Below are 22,864 nucleotides of genomic sequence, written 5' to 3'. Positions count from 1 at the left end.
CCCAAGATCCTGAGAGGAGAGTGGAGGAGAAGGGATTGCGGCGTGGCCATCTTCCCTGGAAGGTGATTTCTTGCTTTCTGTCTCTGTCTCTCTCTCTGTCTTTCTGGCAAACACATGCACCCTATCGCAAAAACCTCTCAATAGAAAAAGAAGGAAAGAAAGAAAAAAAAAAGATGAAACCTCTCAATAGAAAAAGAAGGAAAGAAAGAAAAAAAAAAAAAAAGATGGGATTTTTTGAAGATTAAAATAGCCAGAACAAAATACTTAGACCTCTGTAGATTCCAAAACAGATTACGCTTGGCTTAAAAATACATTTAACAACTTGATATTATTCACTAAGTTTTTAAAATAAAACGTTAGGGACCAGCAGATGGCATAATGGTTACATTGCTGGACTCCCATCTAGTCAATGTGGCTTGAGTCCCGGACCGGGCAGCTTAAAACTCACGCTGAGCTTGTGTGTGTGTGTGTGCCCAAAATCCCAAGAGGAGATTGGAGGAGAAGAGATGGCAACATGTCCATCCCCCTGGGGGATGATCTCTCACTTTCTGTCTCTGTCTCTCTGGCGAATGCATGTGCCCTATAGCAAAAATCTCTCAAAAAAAAAAAAGATTAAATTTTATAGATGATCAATTGATAAATAAAAAGTTTATGATTAATTAATTTTTATACTTGTAATAAAATGTTTATTATAAATATTTTATATTCATTTTATTTTCTAATCATATTAGAATGATAACATATGTTGAAGTTACATTTTATAGATTTTTGTTTTATTTAATTTATAATTTGGTCCTTTTTTTATTGGACATGGATTAAGTATTTTGTTTTATTGATATTTTATGAAATACTTACATTCAGCAATTTAATTTTATGATCTAATAGCTCCCCGCCTTTGCTTTGAGAGAGCTTTTGCCACTTGTATTTCTAGATCTTGGCCGAATCAGTTATACTCTGTTTCTGAGGGAGACATGTCTATCGTGAGGGAATAAAATGATCTATTTTCAATTAGAGTTGCAATAAAATTATTTTAAGAGTACCGAGTTCAGGGCCAGCAGGCGGTGTGGTGGCTAAGGAGCTGAGTTGCCACATGGCCCACCATGCTTTGAGACGATACTCGGCTTGAAACTCACACTGAGCACATGCGCATGTGTCCCCAGAGACCCTGGGGGAGAATGGAGGAGAAGGGATTGCAACGGGCCAGCCCCCTAAGGGGCGGTTTCTCATTTTCCCTCTTTCTGTGTCTCTCTGGTGAGCACATGGGCCCTATGGCAAAAAAAACTTTAAAAAAGAAAAAAAATTACCGTTTTTACTAGAAAAATAAATTCAGACTTTATGCTCTGATTCCAACATTTCTATTGAGGGGAGTTTTACTGTCGAAGGCTGAGTCATCTAACGAGACAAATAACTCTACAGTCATGTTTACCCTGCTTCGTTTCGAACCTGTTAATGATTTTCTGTCAAGATGTCTACTTGACAAAATAACTCGTTTTCAGCATTAACATGTCAAGTCTGTTGGAACCAAACAGGGATACGACATGACAGGATTCAAGGGGAGACTTGCCATCAGACAGCAAATGTCTGGTAGGAACAAGTCCCCACTGTTGCTAGTCTGGGCAGGACACCTGAAAATAAGAGCTGAAAATAAGTCCTCTTGTCCGCCTACAGGGCATTGGTATTTAAGACCAGCCGTCAGGTTCTGTGGGTGAAGACTCAACATTCTTTCGCCCAGGAATAAACACAACAGAACAGGCCTCGTTCCTCTGCTGCAGTGTGTACCAGGGCCGGGGCCTTCTGCCCTGCTCCCCTGCTGCCATCTGGAACTCGGCGTTGGGCTTTCGGAGCCTCGCCAACCTTGCTTTGTTAAGGAAGCAGCCCTAACACAATTGTAACACCTATTATCAAACACCAGGTGACTGATCGGAGAATAATAGGCCACTGTCTAGGGAGCCAGCTGTTTCCCTGGGCCCTGGAATAGCTCCTTTCAGAATGTCAAGATTCTGAGCTCTGCCAAGTTCTATGATCCCACTCCGACAGGGGAAATGTGTGTCTATGACTTATCGGTCCTGGCAAACTGAGCCCAGCTGCTCCTTGCGGTCAATGAAATGAGAGACGGAGGCTAGAGGGGGAGAGAATTTATTCCTGCAACCGATCACAGGGAGACGGCGCAAACACCATCAACCTATCTCCAAGCGCGTGCTCAGTGCTCACAGACACAAGAGCCGAGCACGAGCGAGTCAGTCCTCACTGCGGTCAGTGGACGTCAGGGGCTGTCCAGGAGCAGTTACCCAGATTCCTGATTCCCTTAGAGTCCCACGCCGGGCTTCCCATCTGACCCTTCCTCAAACAGCTCTCCCTATGACTCAGCACTTGGTCAGCGCGCTCTCAGTAGAGGCCTTTCTCCATTTCAGCACTGTCCTGCTCAACCCCGGGCTTGCCCACTCCATGACAACCACGCAATATCAAAGAAGCAAATGCCAGGCAAACCCTTTGGCTTCTTTGGGAAGTACCCACTGCCTTTTGGCCTGAGCAGAGGGACTTGTCTTGTGCCCTGTGATTTAGCGGTTCTCAACCAGAGGTGCTTTTGCCCCTAGGGAACACCTGAAAATGTGTGCAGACATTTCTGATGATCAGTCCAGAAGCGGTGGGATCCTCCTAGAAACCAGCAGATGGTGTAATGGTTACATTGCTGGACTCCCACAGTCGACCATGGTTCAAATCCCAGACCTGGAGGTTTTAAGCTTACACTGGGCACATATATGTGCATGTCCAGAATCCCAAGAGGAGGATGAAGAAAAGGGATTGCAGCGAGGCCATCCCCCACAGCGTGATTTCTCACTTTCCATCTCTGTCTCTTTCTGTAGCTCCATGTGCCTTAGAGCAAAACAAACAAACAAACAAACAAAAAACAAAAAAAAAACCCAACAACTCTCTCTCAAAAAAAAAGAAAAAAAAGAGAAACCAGCAGGTAGAAGCCAGGGGTGATGCTAACACCCACAGCAAATAATTATTTGGTATAAAATTTCAGTGGTACCTAGGTCATAAATCCTCCAGCCCTCCTCTTCCAGCCATGCCTCCACTCATGGGGTAAAGAGGTTTTGGTCAAGGACTTGGGTCCACCTGGGACCTGGCCCCTGATCTGGAGCAATGGCTTCAACATGTGGTCTCCAGCCAGCAGCGTCACCATCGGCTGTGACTGTGGTAGAGAGGCAAAGTTTGGACCCTGTGTACGACGTAATCGGGAACTCTGGTGCTAGGACCAACGGTCAGAGTGTACCAGTCCTCCAGGGGGACTCTGATGAACGCCGAAGTTTGAAAACCATTGTTCCAAGGAGTTTCGATGATCACAGTTTTGTAATATATTCTGGGATCGAGGAGTGAGATGACTCCTACTCCACTCTTCTTGGCAGTATTGCTTTGGCAATAATGAGGTCTTTTTATGACTCCAGACAAATTCTGTGATTTTTTCCCCCTAAACCTGTGAAGAATATTTTTTGTAATTTGATTGAGATTGCAATAATCTGGAGATTCATTTGGGTAGAATTGCCATATTGATTATATTAATTCTTCCAATCATGGAACATGGGATGTCCTTTCACACTTTGTGTCATTTTCAAGGTCTGTTTTTAGGTTTTCATAGTTTTCCTTGTAGAGGTCTTTGACTTCTTTGGTTAAGTTTATTCTTAGGTATCTTACACTTTTTCTGGCTGTGGTAAATGGGATTGTTTTCTTCAGGTCCACCTCCGTCTGCTCATTGTGTTTAGAAATGCTATAGATTTTTGAATGTTGATTTTGTATCCCACCATTTTATTGTATCCACTTGTCACTTCCAGGATTTTTTTTTTTTTTAGTAAATTCTTTTGAGTTTTCTGTACATATAATCATGTCTTCAGCAAATAGACGTAATTTCACTTCTTTCTCTATTGAAATGCCTTTTATTTTTTGACCAACCGATAGTGTAATGGTTACATTGCTGGACTCCCATGTAGTTGACTGTGGTTCGAGTCCCAGACCTGGCACCTTATTCATGCTGGGCATGTGTGCGTGTGTACCCAAGATCTCGAGAGAAGAATGGGGGAGAAGGGACTGTAGCTTGGCCATCCCTCCTGGGTGGTGATTTCTTGCTTTCTGTCTCTATGGAGAGCACTCGTACCCTATAGCAAAAATCTCTCTCTCTAAAAAAATAAAAAATAGAAAGAGAGAAGTGCCTTTTATTTTATTCTCTTGTCTGATTGCATTGGCTAGGACTTCCAGTACTATAATGAAAAGGAGTGGGCAGAAAGTGGGTAGCCCAGCTTTCGCTGTTTCCCCAATTCAGTATGATGTTAGCTATGGGTTTTTTATATATGGCTTTTTTGTGTTGAGAAATGCTGTATCTTATACTTAAAATTTTTCTTTTCTTTTTCTCTCTCCTTGTTCTTTTTTGTTTTCCTTCTTTCTTTCTCTTTCTCTCTCTTTCCCTCCCTTCCTTCCTTTCTCCTTTCTTTCTCCCAAAAGGAACATGGGCTTTCTGGAGAGAGAGAGAGAGAGAGAGAGAGAGCAAGAAAGCATCCTTCATGGGACAGGGCCACATCTCAATCCCTTCTCCTTCATTTTGCTCTTCTTTTGAGATTTTCGGGCATGCATGCACATACACCTAGCATGTTTCTCAAACCTCTAAGTCTGGGATTCAAAATGTGTAGTTGGCCATGCTGGATCCAGCTGCCTTAACCACCACAGTGTGGGCTAGCCCTGTACTTGGGATGTGCTCAGGTTGTTGATCTCAACTATTTTTGCCACCCTAAAAAAGGTAACAACAAAAACAAATATGTTTATTACCTTGATTATGGTAACTATCTCACAAAGGAGGTGTGTACCAAACATCATATTGCATACCTAAATCTATACAATTTTTATTTATCAAGTATGAGTTAATACAGCTAGGAAGTGAAGAGGAAGACAAATTGAAATCATGCTCGTAGCTGCTCAGATCCTATCTGATGGCAAAAACAGAGCCATCTGTTGAGGTGGTGCTTTCTTATGGGACCATCGGGTGGCATTTCTAGCATGGAGGGGTTTAATTTTGCACACGAGGAGTGTGCCAGTGTTTCATCGTCTCATAGGAAGCTAATTTTGATAAAGACACTCCCCTCCTCCTATTCATGAGTTTCTTAATTTTTCCACTTGATGCACTGGAGAGATTCAGGATAAATAGCCTTTCTCGTTCACAGGTAAGGAATGAAACGCGAGAACACCCAGGCGCCGTGTTCTGTGAGCCCTTCCTCAGGGTCTCTGCCGTGTAGGGTCAAAGGCTGAGGGGAGGTGGTCTGGGCCTCGGGTTTCCTGCCCGGCCTCAGTGGAGACCCTCTGCTGAATTGCACTTCTCCAGAAAGTCCCGCTTGTCCTCTGAAAACCTTACTATTTTTTTTATTGTTAACTCACCTTAACTTTCTTGTTTTCATTATTATTATTATTATTATTATTATTTATGCATTCAATGGCTATCCATCATTTAGATTTTAAAGAGACCTTACCCAGCATGATGTACACCTCAGTCGGCCCAGTTGAGAATACTACACCCATTCTCAACTGAAAACCTTCCTAAGGAACGACTTGATTAAATATCAAAATCAGAAGTTGATCTTCCTTTGGCCTTTGGCTGTTAAAATGCCTGGATATTGGGACCAGCAGTTGGCATAATGGCTATGTCGCTGGACTCCCATGTAGTTGACCATGGTTTGAGTCCTGGACCCCGTGGCTTAAACTCACCCCGGGTGCATGTGTGTGCGTGCCCAAGATCCCGAGAGGAGAATGGAGGAGAAGGGATTGTGGCGTGGTCATCCCCCCTGGGGGGTGATTTCTCACTTTCTGTCTCTCTGTCTGTCTCTGTCTCTCTGGCAAGCACACACCCTATAGCAAAAAACCTCTCCAAAAAAAAAAAAAAAAGGCCTGGGTCAGGGAGGCCTGCAGGCAGCTCCACGGCAGAGAGCCCCCAGGAAGCAGGAGCGGCAGAAGCACCATGTGCGACCTCTGACTCATACTTTCTGCCCCTTTGGCGCCGCAGACAGCGTGTCTGAGGCTGAGAGAAAACTAGACTCATTTTGGTCCAGGGAAAGAAATTCTTACTTTTCAGTAGGTTTTGTGATGTCTTCAATCATCTGATAGTTCATTCCAATTTCTAAACAAATTTAAAACTTAGGCAACTCTTCTTACAGTTTGGTTAGGATTTATGACATCTGAGATGAAACTGTTACAATCCATTCATTAGTAAATTAGGAAGGACTGTTTGTTTGAAATATTTCATTCTTAGTCCGTAATCAAGTGTCCTTTTCAGGAGGTTTTCTCCTATATTTTATAAAGTAATCAAGTATGGAAAAGCTTTTGTTTCTTTTCTTTTCTAGCCTATAATGACGGTAGTTTGTAAATGATTAATAAAGAAATGATCATTTTTCTTTTGGTGTCACTGAATCTGACCATCTCCCTTCCTCTTAACCCTTCCCTTTTTGCGTGTGAGCAAGGGCCTCTGGGCCAGCCACGGTGGTGAGCAGCCACACAGTGCTCTGTAACATCGGGAAGGTCTCACGCTCACGTCCCAAGGCCGACTGAGAATGAGAGGAGACTGTAGTGTGAAGACTCAATCGGAAGTATCTGTCTCTCTTTCTCTCTCTCTCTTTCATGGAAAAAGTAAAGAAATAATAAAATATTTAAATAAATAAATAAATTTTTTAAATGGTAATCAAGGGTCAAAACAGAAAGTCATTAAGTCAGCAGACCTAGTGCTGGTAGAATTCAACGTGTCCCCACTCATTTGGGCCCTCGGTGAAGCTTGCCGTTCTTCTAGCATGTCCACCAAGAAGCGATGGCATGCACACGTCTCTGTCAATGTCATCTTGCACCCTTGTCCCCAGCTTTCATCAGGAGAGCTCCCCTCCGCTTTGAAAGAAATGTTACCTGACTTGCCCTGCTCTCCCTTTGTCAGCAAAGCACCTGCCTCCTTCTCTCTTATTTCTTTCCAGTTTCTGTAACAGCTTTTCTGCTTTTAGATAGCTTCCTCTTCTACTCTTGATAGCATTGGGTGGTTATTTTTTATTTAAATTAAAAACCCGAAAGGTCTTACTAAAATATCAGGGTACTGCAAAAAATGAAATTGAAGTACATGCTCATTTTGGTGCAAAACACTTTGAAATCCGTACATAGTTTTTTGTTTTTTCCTTTTTTTTTTTTTTGGAGAGGTTTTTGCTATAGGGCACGTGTACTCACCAGCCAGACAAAGAGAGACAGAGAGACAGAGAGACAGAAAGCAAGAAATCACCCCCCAGGGGGGATGGCCATGTCACAATCCCTTCTTCTCCATTCTCCTCTCAAGATCTTGGGCACGCACGCACACGATCCTGGCATGAGTTTTAAGCCACCAGGTCCGGGACGCGAACCACTGTCGACGACATGGGAGTCCAGCGACATAGCCATTACGCTAACTGCTGGTCCCGCATACATAGTTTTTTCATAAAGCACATTGTCCATGAACTTTGTAAAGACTCCATCATTTGGATTGCCTAAAAGAACCAACTGGTTTATGAAGAATAGGATTTTTTAAATGAAAACCTAAATGCCTTTGAAATCTAAGGTTTTAAACCTTGGGTCCAAGGTAACCATGTTTATTTGAATGATCGAATGAGACACACACAGGAAAGTACGGTGGTGATTGGGTGCGAGTACAGATAAAGAGCAAACTCATGTTGCCAACACCATCTGTTTTCTCAAATGCTTCTTAATGCTTAGTATATAAGGATTTTGCACTGGGGCCAGCAGATGGGGTGGTGGTCAAGACACTGGACTCCCACATGTTGATTTTGGTTCGAGTCTCAGACCTGGTGGCTTGAAAAATCATACTGGGTGCATGTGCGTGTGTGTCCAAAATCCCAAGAGGAGAAAGGAGGAGGTGGTTTTGTGGTGTGGCCAACTCCACTGGGGTGATTTCTCACTTTTCCTTTCACTGTCTCTCTCTCTCCAATGAGTACATGTGCTCTATATCAAAAACCTTAAAAAAAAAAAAAAGATTTTGCAGTATGTTGAAAAAATTCCACTTACAATTTTTATACTATCTTAGTAGATACTAAGTGGTCATAGATTCTCTTTGTTATTTATTTTATTTTAAGATATTGCTTTATTACAGGATTACTATGGGCAAGAAAAAAGTAGAAAGACCCTAGCTAGATAAATTTTATTTTACTTTTTTACCCCTGTTCTTGTTTAGATGATGGAACTTTTATATCATTTACCTTAGAGCTCTAACCCCTTATGAAGTTCAGATACGTGTCAGCCGAGTAACACAGCTGTGACAATGTGGGTCTTTACTGCTGCTGTGTAGTTCGAGTAACTTCCCTTCTTGCTAGTGGCATCCCCAAAACTCCCCTAATCCAAATTTCCCTCTTGAAATACTGATTTATAATTGAATCATCTTTTTTAAAATTTTATTTATTTATTTATTTATTTATTTATTTATTTATTTATTTATTTATTTTTTAGAGAGAGAGTTTATTGCTATAGGGCGTGTGTGCTCACTGGAGAGACAGTGAGACAGAAAGTGAGAAATCACCTCCTGAGGGGATGGCCATGCTGCAATCCCTTCTTCTCCATTCTCTTGTCAGGATCTTGGGCTTGCACGCACATGCCCCCAGCATGAGTTTTAAGTCGCCAGGTCCGGGATTTGAACCACAGTCAACTACGTTGGAATCCAGTGATGTAATCATTATGCCATCTGCGGGTCCCTATAAATTAGTCTCCTTTTGAAACAGAATGAATACTAAATAATTAATATACCTGTTGAAAGATTATTGTACTTTGCATATTTTCCTGGTATTTGTCTTCCATCACAGAGAGCCATCTGTGACAGCGTCAGTGCAGGAACAGGAGAGAGACCAGCAGTGGCTGACCTTGCACTCCGACTGGAAGAGCCTCAATGGAAGCACTTTGCACAGACTGCTGGTGAACGGGTAAGAACTACCCCCAGTGGAGTTGGCGACACCACAAACCACCTCCTCCTTTCTCTAGAGTTAGATTATGGAGCAAGAGTTCATCAGCAGGGCCCTTCTTCCATTTTTAATTTAAAATCATCCAAATTCATCACACATAGATAAAGAGCTTCAGTAGACTGGCCATTGACCTTTACATTTCAACACTGGTTTCATTTATTTTTTCTTGACCTCGATTTTTTTCCCTCTTGGCTAAAAGTCTTTCTTTAATCACAGTTACAGAAACTATCATGGTGAGGAAGGAGGAAATTGGGTTCTGATCTTGGAGTGTTTGTTTCATATCCTATTTGAAATGTCTACACTTCCTAAGATGCTACATGGAACTAATTAACAAAAAGAATTGAAGTATTGAGAACGAGTATAACTTGAAGAGTCTGAGAAAAAAAGAAAAAACTAAATTATAATCAAGTAGTCTTTCAAGTGCTCTTAAATTTCCTCTAAAATAGTATGGCATCTTAAAGAGAGTTACTACCTTTTTGGGGGTGTAGGAAAAATATAAAGTGAGGGGATTAACACTTGTTAAGATCTCTTCACAGGCACACAGCTCGGTATTCTTACATAAACTGACTCATTTAATCCTCACAACAGACCTGTGACCTGGGAATAATGATCCCATTATCAGCTGAGGACAGTAAGGTTTAAGATCTTTGACTAACTGTACAAAGTTCACAGCCCGCAGGTGGTACCTGAAAGTCTCTGAACTCAAACGAAATAACTCTGATTCCAAAGTGTATGAAGGCTAGGGAAATCACCTATTAAGAATTCCCAAGAAGAAAACTAAAGGTAGACCATTTCCCCTTAGAATGTCTTGACATTTTTCTCATAGACCAAATTTTGCAGCCAAATTTCTGAGTATTTGTCACCTACTTCATCCAAAACATTGACCTGAATATTTCAATGGACCGAGTTGTTTCTCCAGACTAGAAATGTGAAGAAAACGCTTTGAGGTCAAATAAACTCATTCTAAATTGGTAATTGGTAGACCTGGTTCTAGTCCTGGCTTACTAACTAGATGTATGACCTTATAGGACCATGGGTTTCTATTAAGAGTTGGGGTGGACAGTTTTTGGTAACTTTTCTTATTTCTAAAAGTTTTGATTTTTTAGTCTAACAAATAACAACTAGTTATTGAGAATCTCTTGTATACTAGTTGAGTATGAGGCTTGGAGGGGACGTGGAAGTGATCGAGGGCTCTGCTCGCAAAGAGCATACGTCATATGGGTGGACAGAGATCATAAGGTAGGACACAAAATCTGTTTCAGCTTGGGAAGTGCAGCAAAGGAGCAGAGCTTAAGGACGTTTAGGACATCAGAAGGAGGGGAGGTAAAAAGCAAACGAGCTTTTCCTGTATCGCGTAATTTACTCTATGCCAACACTCTCCCGTGCTCCCATGCAAACATAGCAAGAAGAGTAAATACAGTAAAATGGAATGTGGGGCTGACATCGTGAGGGATGGATATTTGTTCATCTGAGAGACCTAAAATTCTAAGCATGTTCTAGGACTTTCGGAACTCCCAAGGTGTTTTTTTAAATTTACATTGTAAATAAATTCTCATGGTTGGAAGTGAAAACTTAGTGATTAAAATTTCACTCACTCTGGGACCAGCAGTTAGTGTAATGGCTATGTCACTGGACTCCCACGTAGTCGACCGCGGTTCGCGTCCCGGACCCGGTGACTTAGAACTCACGCCAGGCGCCTGTGCGTGCGTGCCCAAGATCTTGAGAGGAGAATGGAGGAGAAGGGATTGTGGCGTGACCATCCCCCCTGGGGGGTGATTTCCTGCTTTCTATCTCTCTGTCTCTGTCTGTCTGGTGAGCACACACGCCCTATCGCAAAAACCTCTCCAAAAAAAAAAAGAAAAAAATTAACTCACTCCAAATGGAATTCTTTTGTATAGCCACCCCGAGAGGATCCTTCGACATGGCACGTGTTCTTGCTTGTGAAGTTAACTTAGACTTTTAGAAAATTCTTTCTTTCCCAAACTATGCTTTCCTGTGACGTCTACCTGCTGGCTCTGATCCTACCAGATAAAGTTATATGGGATAAATGGAATCCTCCATTCCTTTTGTCAACTTCTCCTGTGTCCACAATTAACCTTGACAGTCTTGGTAAAATTCTGCTTCCGTATAAATATTCCATTTCTTTTTTTCCTTTTCTTTTTTTTTTTGGAGAGGTTTTCACTATAGGGCGTGTGTGCTTGCCAGAAAGACAGGTAGAGAAAGAGAGACAGAAAGTGAGAAACCATCCCCCAGGGCGGATGGTCACGGCGCAATCCCTTCTACGCAATTCTCCTCTTGGGATCTTGGGCACGCACGCACACGCGCCTGGCATGAGTTTAAGCCACCGGGTCCGGGACTCGAACTGCAGTTGACTACATGGGAGTCCAGCGACACAGCCATTATTCTAACAGCTGGTCCCAAATATTCCATTTCTTTATCTGGCCTTTAACTTTTTGAAGTAGTAGGTTATCAGGAAAGTCACGATCTATTTTTCTAGGCAAAAATGTGTCATCCCTTTCCCAATGGCCCTGTAGTATTTTACTCCTCTACGACTATTAGTTCTCAGCTTTACTTCGGCACGTGGTCATCTCCATGAGCGTGACAATCTGACATGCTCCCTCTCCTCATTAATTCTCAGAAGCAACCTCCCCACCACCACCCACCCCACCACCTCCCGCCCTTGAGACTCAGGGCATGAGATGGTATCATGGGTGCTTCCACCAGCTAAGATGATATAGGAGACATTTCACAAATGTGAACTTATATTTTGATATTAGATCAATTTAAAAACTCAAGAAAGCCGGTGTCCTCCACAGCTCGGCGTTGAGACGTCTGGCACTAAGAGTAACCACAGAGAGCGTGGCCTCTGGTGACCCAGCCCCGACGCCTCGCCTCCACTGGTGAGGTGCGTCAAGTGAACAGCAAATACATAACGCTATGCCCTCCTGTGTTTCCCCATCCAGGCAGTCCTGTCGGAGCAGAAGGAAGATTGCTCTTCTGTGCGCTAAACGAGGTGAGAGACGCTGTAGCATAGCAGAGGGGTGGGCACTCGATTCGACGGGGTTGGCTGGGGGAATCACCGCTTGTCCCCAACGACGAAGAGCCAGGCTGAGCTGGGTTAGGGGCGATCACCAACCCCGTCTCACTCCCTGCTAGACTGTGGGCGCCGCCCTGCTGCCCGCATGAGCAAGAGGATCCTCGGGGGCCGCACCAGTCGCCCCGGACGGTGGCCCTGGCAGTGTTCTCTGCAGAGTGAACCCAGTGGGCACATTTGCGGCTGTGTCCTCATTGCCAAGAAGTGGGTTCTGACAGTCGCCCACTGCTTCGAGGGGTGAGTTACACCTTTTCTTTGACGCTTTGCCTGGATCTGATCATTTCGTCACTTGGGAATTCTCAGTGGCACATGGAATTCCATGAAGCCACTTCAGTGCAAAAGCCACTGTGGGTCTGCTTCTCGGACCTCTGTCCCAGTTTGTCACGCTGGGCTGTCCTGGGTACCTGCTGCTCCGTCTCTGATTTACGTCCTGGGGGGCGGAGAAGGAGGCTGAGAACACTGGCCCCCACCTGGTTTTAGCCTCTCGTCCAATCTTCTTAAATAAGTTACATATGTAGGAAGTACTTGGCTGTACTGTGAGATGAGGGTACGGGTAAGTCGTTGGAAAGCAGTTAAAGGTCCGTTATGTGCATGAGATTCTCTAAAGAAACGAGAGTGATTTTTTAAAAAATAATTGTTTTATCTAACTTTGTTTATTTACTTATTTTAATGTGTCCAGAGAGGGACAGAGTGGGGGGGTGGAAAAAGGAAACCACCAGGTCCAGCACTCGAACAGCAGTCAGCCATGTGGGAGTCCAGTGCCCTGAACCACCATGCCACCTGCTGGCCCCAAGGGAGAGGTTTTTCAAATCATAGGCTCAAGTGATTTTGGAAGCTTGGTGAGTCCTAAATCCGATGGAGTAAGCCAGCAGGCTGACGCTCGGGCAGGAGTCGCAGGGGGCCGGAGGCGTCCATTCTGCGGGCAGACTCCTCCCTGCCCTGCGGAGGCCAGTCTCTGTTCCGTTTGTCTCCGGCTGAGTGGATGAGGCCCGCATGTTATGAGGACAACCTGCTCTCCTCAAAGTCCACCAGCTGAAAGGCTAATCCCTCCCGGCGCTACCTTCGGGTCTATGCAGTCACATGGACGTCCAGGTCCGTGTACTCAGAATACAGTGTGATACGTGGTCATAAAATAAAAATGTGTATACTCAGTTATTTGAAGATTCCAGAATCTTGTTTGGCCAAGCGTGTGGGCACTGCATCCTGGCCAGATTCGCACAGCAAATTAGCCATCACGACATACCCATAAGGAGTAGAAGAAATGACTCCAATGACAAACATAGTGACAGAAGGACCCCACCTGCTCCAACTATCTAACATTATGTGATTTAGGAACAAAAATAGAACAACAACAAAAAGAAAAAAAAAAAAAAAACGGGCCAGCAGGTGGCACGGTGTTTGGAGCATGGCTGACTATGGTTTGAGTCTCAGACCTGGCAGCTTGCTTTCTCACTTTCTGTCTCTCTCTCTACTTCTCTGGTGAATTTAAAAAAGTAATAAGTAAATAAAACTAAAAATAATCCTCTAACAACAACCACCCAAAGAACAATAACTGCAACCAGGCGAATTTCGGTTTTGCTTACGGACAATGCTGGAGGGCCAGCTATTTGGACAGGACACCGCTGGTGCAGTTCATGTCCGCCATGTCTGGGGCCTCAGCTGGAAGAGTCAAAGCTCTAAGTTGGCCGTTGGTATTGCCTGGGGTCTGGGCACCTCCTCTCAGAGTGGGACTCAAGTCATGGTGGCTGGCATCCTTCCTAGTGAGCTTCCTAAGAAGGGGTCCTGGAGGAAGCTGGAGCACCATTTCCGACCAGTCTGCAGAGGCACGGAGCATGGTCCCTGCCTTGTGGTCAGAGCTCTCGTGAGACCTTCGGGTTCCGGGAGGGAGGCAGAGCCCTCCACATCGAAGGATCCGAGGACAGTTTTGGAAACTGCCATGCCATCCACTTTACTTGATAGATCTTAATCACTTTATTTTATTTAAAAGTAAAAATAAGGCCAGCAGCTGTGGCGCTACCGTGGTCTGCCGCTCTGCAGAGCCGGAGGCCATACGGAAGAGCTGGGTCTGGGCCCAGGCTGACCTGCACACACTGGCCACACCGCGCGAGAGCACGCACGTCAGAGACCTGCTGGCTGGGAAGGCCGAGGGGTGGATGGGGACGTGAGACTCTCCCACTTTTATTTATTTATTTATTTTTAATTTGCTATAGGGTGCGTGAACTCTCTGGAAAGAGACAGAGAAAGAGAGGGAGAGAAAGAGAGAAAGTGAGAAAGTACCCCCATCACCAGAGGGGGTAGTCACACCACAGTCCCTTCTCCTCCATTCTCCACTCAGGATTTGGGGTACACACACACACACTCACACACGTCCTGGTGTGTTTTTCAAACCCCCGGGTCTGGGACTCAAACTGTATAGCTGACCATGCGGGATCCAGCCGCCCTAACCACCACACCACCTGCTGGCCTACGAGACCCCACTGAAGGCGCTCTCTCACTTTCACTGTCTCTCTCTCTCATAAAAAAGAAATAAACTTAAGAAGAGTAACATTCAATAGTAATACAAGTTTAAGATGAGAACAACTCACAGTTCTATCATCGAATTAAGCTCATTATTTTAAATTTGACCAGTTTAATGTTTAGAAAAATAATACAGTCTCATTTTTTGACTTACTTGCCTATTATTATTTTGTCTTAGCTTGGCCCCTGACCATGCCACTATGGGTAAGTCCATTAACTTCTCTTGGCCACAGTGCCCTTCTCTGTGACATGAGGAAATGGCGTCCCTACGTCACAGGACTGGGGTGGGCTCACAGTGGGTCCGAAGTCACCCTGCCCAGCAGCGGCCAGTAGCACCCTAACAGAGGCTCACTCCAAATCCTCGGCCAGCCCAGGCCGTCTGCACCCTCGGCACCACGGCGCGAGCTATTTCCGTGCGTGGCTAGCACCATTTGACTCCCTCCAGACTCCCTTACTCCCTCCACACCCTCGGGCAGGCCTAGTAATGTTCCTCCCGAGTCATAAACACGTACACGTCCGCTAAGCACCAGTGTTTGTGGGTTTATTTATTTTAAATAATTATTTATCTAGTTTTACTTATTATTATTTTAATTTGTTATAGGGCATGTACACTCACCAGAGAGAGACTGAGAGACAGAGAGGGATGCTAGAAAGTCAGCCACCAGGTCTGGGACTGGAACCACAGTCGGCCATGTGAGAGGCCAGTGTTGTAATCACCACGCCACCCACAGGCCCCGCAGTATTTATTTCACAATTCGGAGTGCACTCTGTTTCTGCGTGTAAGTTGCCTTTATCCTGGATATCCCTCCTGGGCAACCTCCAGTGCTCTGCCTCTGAACGCTAAGTGGGACTCCAGCACGTAGGCGTACCACAACTTCTGTCACCCCTACGTGTGCACATTCAGCTTGGGTCCAGTTTGCTGCTATTTAAAAAATACTGCAGTAAAGCTTCCTATAGAACGCGACTCGCCTATCGGTAGCCTGGTTTCCATGGACACGGTCCCAGCACATATATTTATATATTTATTTATTTATTTTATTTTAAATTTTTTTGGTGAGGTTTTTGCTATAGGGCGCGTGCGCTTGCCAGAAAGACAGAGAGAGACAAAGAGACAGAAAGTGAGAAATTACCCCCCAGGGGGGATGGCCATGCCACAATTCCTTCTCCATTCTGCTCTAGGGATCTCGGGCACGCATGCACACGTGCCCGGCGTGAGTTTAAGCTACCGGGTCCGGGACTCAAACTGCGGTTGACTACATGGGAGTCCAGTGACATAGCCCTTACGCCAACTGCTGGCCCCTCCAGCACATATATTTAGCTCCGTGCGGTACTCACCTAGTGAGGAGAGAGACGTTCAGGGCTATGGAATTAGAATACAGGGTGATACACGGTCATAAAATCAAAATGTGTATGTGCCGTGATTTGATGACTCTTTATAAAAATGGTTTAAAAATTCAGACTGGTACCTCCTCTGGTGAACAAATAATGCGTAAGGCCCAGAATGAGTGGGCGAGTCTGGAAAGGTTGGCAAGGCATATTCTGCAATGTTTCTGCTCTGGAAGGGACCAGACGTTTCCAGAAGTCTTTCCTAGTTCGGATTTCTAACCGTGACGGCAGGAGATTGTTCTACAGCGTACCCTCGTCAAGAGAAGGCGACGTGAGCCAATCCGACAGCCCTGTAAGGAGACAGCGCTGTACGCTCCAGCCGTTTCCACACTGTTCAAGGCCCCTCTTCCGCGGACAGCTCTGTGAAGTGAAGGAGGAACACTGCCAGAGCTCGGTCTGTGTGTGGAAGGGAGGAGATGGAGATGGTATTGAAGACCTCGGGGGGATTTCATGGGACGCTGACCTTGGAATTGTCAAGCGGGGCCTGGCTGGAAGGAGTTAGAAATTGCCCAACTTCAAACAAGCCTTGGCTTACATGCCGGCTAATCACCCTGACTCTGTTTTACACCCTGGCCAGTGGCCTCCGAGCATTTGAGAACTGCACTTGAAAGCCTTGCTCTCTGCTGGAGCCCTCAGCCCCTGCAATGAATGAGATTTACTTCGCTTCCTGATCGAACTTTGGCCAACTCCGGAGTGACCGCCTGTAGGTCTTTTCAGCCTTTCTCATTTAATTATACGGAGGAAAAAAGACATGCTTATTTCGTTCTTCCATGGAGAAGTATTTAAAAATCCCAAATGAAAATCAAAGGCATGGGCTCCGGGTTGACCAGATCGAGTCCCATATGCCCTAATGAGAATTCAGCTTCCAAAGAGCTAAGGAAGATGGGATTTCCAGGATAATTTACCAAGCGGGTTTCCTGCCTACTTCTCCCTCTGAAAGATTAACGATGAAACTCCTAGGCTGGCCCAAACTAAGATTGGTCAGAAGCGTCTAGCTCCTCTTCAAGATACCTGCATGGAAGACCTGCATGTCACCCCACCGTGGGACCAGAACCCGGATCTTGCCAAGCCACCATTCCCTGGTTTCTGCTGCCCCGCCTTCAGTCCAGGAGGACTCTCGGTTGTCCGTCGGCACTACCTCCCGAGTCACCTGAGTCCATCAGCCTCCCTGTCCTTCCTTCTCTCGCTTTCCTGGTCCTGGGCTCATCCTTCAGCCTCTTCACCAGGACTTTTAACTTCTTCGTCCCTAGAGCTCTCTGCCAAAAAAGCCAAGCAGACCTCTAATGTTTTGTAATCCTCTGTTTACGATCTGCAGAACTGGGGGAGAACAGCCCCAAGGACGCAGAATAGTGTCGTGCCTGATTTCGACATCAGGCGGATCTTTGTTTTACTCAGTTGGCTTTTCCACCTGTTTCTGGGCCAGAGAAGGACAGCTCACTCTCACTCTCCACAGAACAAAATCATCGTCTTGCTTACCCATCCACCCATCCAATCTTAGTTTTTTTTTTTTTCCTTTTCTTAGAGATATTTTTGCCATAGGGTGAATGCATTTGCCAGAGACTCAGAAAGTGAGAAATCACCTTCCAGGGGGGTTGGCCATGTTGCAGTCCCTCCTCCTCCATTCCCTTCTTGGGTTTTTGGGCACGCACACACACGTGCCCAGCGTAAGTTTGAAGCTGCCAGTTCCGGGACTCGAACCACGGTTGATGAACATGGGGAGTCCAGTGGTATAACCATTATGCCATCTGTTGGTCCCCATAACAGACTTTTGATACACTCCAAAATGAAGTGACGGAATGGGCTCGACTCTTCATCAAGCCCGTGCCGTGCCCCCACGATGGCCTGGTGACCGGCGAGGAGCCCATGAACTGTGCCCGTCATCCCCAAGTGTTTTCCGGGGTCAGCGGTGGCGGGGTGGTGAAGGTGCCGCACTGCCACGTGGCTGGCCATAGTTTTAGTCTCAGACCTGGCGGCTCGAATATCACACGGGTGCTTGTGTGAGCGTGCCCCAAACCCGGAGGGAGCAGCAGAGAAGTGATTGCATGTGGCCACCCCCTGTGTATCGGGGGGTGCTTTCTTACTTTCCCTCTTTCTGTCTTTCTGGCAAGCCCCTGCGCCCGATGGCGAACCCTAAAACAACAAAACCACGTGTTTTCCACTCGATCTCCTTTGGAGACTTGACCCGTTCCATCAGTAAATGTCCTGTAAACAAAAATCCTCTGGGTTGGGTCTTCCCTTCCCTGGAGCGCTGCTTTCCAGCATCACTAGACAGTTCAAGCCCCAAGTTTTAAAAGTCCCTGGGTGACTCTGACCTGCCCCCATCCCCCTGCCCTCCCCTCAGGGAGGTGCTTTCTGTCTTCTCCCATCTCCAGGGGAAGACATCTAGCCTAGGATTAGCCAGCAGGTGGCCTGGACGGTGGGGCTTCCGGAAACTCAGCCCCCGCTGTGACCTTCGTGGTTGGCCACCACCTTCTCATGTGTCACACCGCTACCCGAGCAGCGGGACTGTCACGAACCACCTGCTGACCGGACCCGCACCAGTGTGCGGTCACAGCCCCTAACATGGGAACACGCCCATATTCCTCTGAGAAGGTCACTCCGCCCTCAGCGTCAGCTGTGCCACAGCTTCTCCTGCCTCCCAGTGGCTGTCACCCTGTTCTGAGCTCACCGCATACTTCCCGGTAACTGGATGCCAGCATTTCCTGACCTCACCTCACCACGTCCAAGAACATCCTGCTTGTCGGCCACGTTCTCTGCCTTGCTTCGAGGCATGGTGGAAGATGTGTCCCCGCCCCTGTTTAAGGATGAACATACCATCTCTCACCTTTCCGAAGACTTTACCCTTAACGTCATCCATTCAATTTTGCATCATTGATCACTCCCTTTTTTATTTTTTAAAAGAATGATTTTATTTAACTGTATTTATTTACGTATTTTAATTTGACCAGAGAGGGACAGAGTGTGAAAGAGAGAAAGAGAGGGAAAGTGAGAAAGCAAGCCTCCAGGTCCGCGACTCGAACCCCAGTCGGCCATGTGGGAGTCCAGCGCCCTTAACCACCACGCCACCTGCCGGCCGATCTCTGCTTTATTGCTGGATCACTCCTTTCAGCAGCAAGGCCTGCATCTCACTTACTCAGACTCACTGCTCTGGGTTGTAAACCCACCCTCACTACTGCTCTACCCGGCTCTTCCCAGGAAAACTCCTTCAGGCATTTTCTACATTCACCGTGTCCACTTTCCAAGTCCCACCTTCTCCTCAGCCCACTCCGACTCCCATCAAGGTCACTACAGCAATGGCACTTATCAAAGTCTAACGACGGCCATCTTGACACCCCCAATGGTGCATTTTCAGTTTTCTACTCCCTGGGTCCCTCCTTCGATATTGGATCATCACATCCTCCTTAAAATACTTCCTTTTTCTTCTAGGGTAATAAGAAGTCTTTCCATTTTCCTCTTATTTCACTGGCTATTCTTCACTCTCATTTTCTCCAGCTCCTCCTTTTCAGGCTTCTGAATACATTTGTGTTCCAGGACCCAATACTGTCTACACTCAGTCAATTACATGCTTCCCGACACGTTTTCATATATGAACAAATATGAATAGCGAGGATTTGTGTGAATACCACATATGAATATTAGATATTCGTTCATGACTTTCAAATTTAGACCCCCCAGCCCAGCCCAAATTTCTCCCCAGCCACCCTCCCAACGCCATCTTTGAACACACACTTACCTGCCCAGGTGGGACATCTGTCTGGGTGTACAGGAAGCATTCTACCTCGCGTGGCCAAAGCAAAACCACTGATTCTGCTCCTCTGCCACTGACCAAGTTGTTTGCTTCGCAGACTTCCCTGAGCGAAAGGCACCATTGCCCATTGGATTGCTAATATTCTAAACCTAGGAATTATCTTTAATTCATCTCACTTTATCAATAAGTTCTGGAGGGTATTCTTCCAAAATGCAATGGGAGCACAACCCCTTCTGCTACATCCTCATCCAAGCCTCTGCCCTCTCAGGTCTGGGTGGCTGTGTTAGTTCCCCAGGGCTGCTGGGACACAGCACCGTGCTTCGTGGCGTGAGCACTGTAGTGAACTGACTTACGGTTCTGGAGGGTAGAAGTCCAAGAATAAGTTGCTGGCAGGGTGCTTCCTTCTGGGGGCTGTGAAAGGAAATGCTTGTCCCCTAGGTCCTGGGGTTGGCTGGCAGTCTTCGGCATCTAGGTCTCTGTCTTCATCTTCATTTTCCGTTTCCGCATGCCTATGCCTGAGTTTCCCTTCATGAAGCCACTCCTTGCAGTAGGCCCACCTTAAATAAGATGGCGTTGTGATGACCCGGAGGTGAGGAATTCAGTCCATGACAATGAGTGACAGTTTCTAATCTCGACTACCCTCTCCTTCCCTTCTTGTCTGTCGCACAGTGAGCTCGTGACCTTTCTAGAACACGAACCACACCAGTCACTCCCCTGCTTAAAATCCTGCAGTGGCTTCCCGTTGGAGCAGGGCAGCACCTTCTCACCACAGCCTTTGAGGAGCTAGTCCTGGCAGATGTGGCGGCACAAGGGGACACCGTGCTCTGCAGTGTGGAAGCCGGTGGGAGGTCCTGGGCTACGGCCCGAGGTCACCCTGTGCTCTCCGGCACACATGTGCTGCCTTGCTGGCTGAGGCTGGGGAGGGACCCTTGAGTGAGGACACTGTTGGGAGTTTGGGCCCCGATTCCTATGTCACTCCTGGAAGAAATAACCAAATAAATGTCAAAGTGGGGGGAGCTAGTCGGACTGCACCTCCCTCTGTTCTCCCGTCACTCGCTGGACTCCGAACGTGCCGCTCTTCTTCCTGTCCGGGAACTCCAGGCTCATTTCTGCTTCAGGACCTCTGCACTGGCGGTTTCCACAGTTCGGAACACTTCTGTAGGGAGGCATCTAATCCCCCGCCCCATTACTTCAGTCTCAGTTTCAGCGTTGTCTTCTGAAAGGACTTCCTACTCATCCTAGCTGAAGTGACATGCCCCCTCATCCGTCACCTGTTTCCCAACACTCTAGGTTTTCACTTCTACATGCACCCGTGCAGTGTGTGTGTGTGTGTGTGCGCGCGGTGTGTGTGTGCGCGCGGTGTGTGTGCATGCAGTGTGTGTGTGTGCACACCATGTGTTTGTGTGTGCGTGCTGTGTGTGTTTGTGTGTACAGTGTGGGTGCACACGCACAATGTGTTTGTGCGTGCGCACTGTGAGAGTGTGTGTGGTGTGAGTTTGTGTGTGGTGTGTGCACGCGCGGTGTGAGGTTGTGTGTGTGGTGTGTGTGCACTCACGGTGTGTGTGTGTGCGCACATGGTATGTGTGTGTGCGCACAATGTATGTTTGTGTGTACACGCGGTGTGTGTGCAGTGCATGTTTGTGTGTGTGCATGTGTACAATGTGTGTGTGTACAGTGTGTGTGTGCACACAGTGTGTGTGTGTGCGTATATGGTATGTGTTTGTGTGAGCACGTGGGGTGCGTTTGTGTGTGTGAGCGCACACGGTGTGTGTGCACGTGTGGTGTGTGCATGCACGGTGTGTGTGCGCACATGCGCTGTGTGTTTGTGTGTGTGATGTGTGTTTGTGTGTACGTGTGATGTGTGTGCGTGTGTGCATGGTGTGTGCATGAGCGGTGTGTGTGTGTGTGTGCATGCATGCGCGGTGTGCATGTGCACATTCATGTGTGTGTGTGCACACGATGTGTGTGCACGCGGTGTGTGTGCACACGTTTGTAGTGTGTGTGTGCAAGCGCGGTGTGCATGTGTTTGTGTGCGTGCATGGTGTGTGTGTGCACACGTTCGCGGTGTGTGTGCGTGGTGTGTGTGTGTGCACACGTTCGTGGTGAATGTGTGCACGTGATGTGTGTGTGCGCATGGTGTGTGTGTGTGCATGATGTGTGTGTGTGCGTGGTGTGTATGTGTGCATGCGTTCGCGGTGTGTGCACGTTCGCGGTGTGTGTGTGCGTGCGTGGTGTGTGTGTGTGTTTGTGTGCACATGTTGACTCCACAGCCTGGCAGAGGGGAAGCTCTGTGAAGTGCTGGGCTCTGTCCTCTCCCCCTGGTGTTTCCATGCCTTTCAGCCTGTCGTATCGCAGCCACCCAGTAAATGTGCTGCACTGACCGGGCCCTTCGTGGTGGTTCTCAGTAATCACATCTGAGACTGTAGCAGTTGGGCTCTCATTCATTTGGAACTAGAAATGTTAACTCATCCACAGAGGATCAGTGATTCTTTTTTTTTTTTTTTTTTTTTTGGTCTTTTTTTTTTTTTTTTTTGGAGAGGTTTTTGCTATAGAGCACATGCACTCACAAGAAAGAGAGAGACAGGGAGACAGAAAGTGAGAAATCACCCCCCAGGGGGATGGCCACACCGCAATCCCTTCTCCTCCATTCTCCTCTTGGGGTCTTGGGCACGCACACACACGCACCCGGCGCGACTTTAATCCATCGGGTCCCGGACTCGAACCGCGGTTGACTACACAGCCGTGAGATTGGCTGTCAACGCCCAGCGCCTGGCCACTGAGAGGCAGCCGGCTCCCTTTGCTTCTTTGTTTTACACTTTTAACTGACATTTAAAATAGTGGATACTTTGTCTAAAGTCCACCTCAGCCGCTGCCTCCTCTTGGAGCGTGAAGAGCCACAGGCTTCTCCAAGGGTCTGCCAGTCTCCTTGCAGCTGCTGGGGGTCTGATGACCGAGTAGAAAGTAGTCCCCTTCGTACCGACGATTTCCGACTCTCGGCCTTCCTTCTTCTTCTAGCCCAATCGTCTGCATCTGTAAGATGCACTGTGGACGGATCTGTCTGCTCCTGTGTGTTCCTTCCGGGGCCTTCTGAGCCGGTATTAAACTCGT

At 46.7% G+C, this 22,864-nt stretch overlaps 1 protein-coding gene across 1 annotated transcript in view; it reads left to right on the top strand.

Annotated features, from left to right (window-relative positions):
• Nucleotides 1-22,864, top strand: part of CORIN (corin, serine peptidase) — a 309,818-nt gene that overhangs the window by 276,461 nt on the left and 10,493 nt on the right. The window contains exons 17-19 of the mRNA XM_027775590.1: nucleotides 8,856-8,972; nucleotides 11,975-12,024; nucleotides 12,168-12,342. Of these exons, the coding sequence (XP_027631391.1) occupies nucleotides 8,856-8,972; nucleotides 11,975-12,024; nucleotides 12,168-12,342 (342 nt within the window). The remainder of the gene's footprint in view (nucleotides 1-8,855; nucleotides 8,973-11,974; nucleotides 12,025-12,167; nucleotides 12,343-22,864) is intronic.

Source organism: Tupaia chinensis, unplaced genomic scaffold (genome assembly GCF_000334495.1).
Source record: "Tupaia chinensis unplaced genomic scaffold, TupChi_1.0 Scaffold000054_1, whole genome shotgun sequence".
Taxonomy (NCBI): domain Eukaryota; kingdom Metazoa; phylum Chordata; class Mammalia; order Scandentia; family Tupaiidae; genus Tupaia; species Tupaia belangeri.
This window is presented reverse-complemented; position numbering and strand designations above follow the sequence as displayed.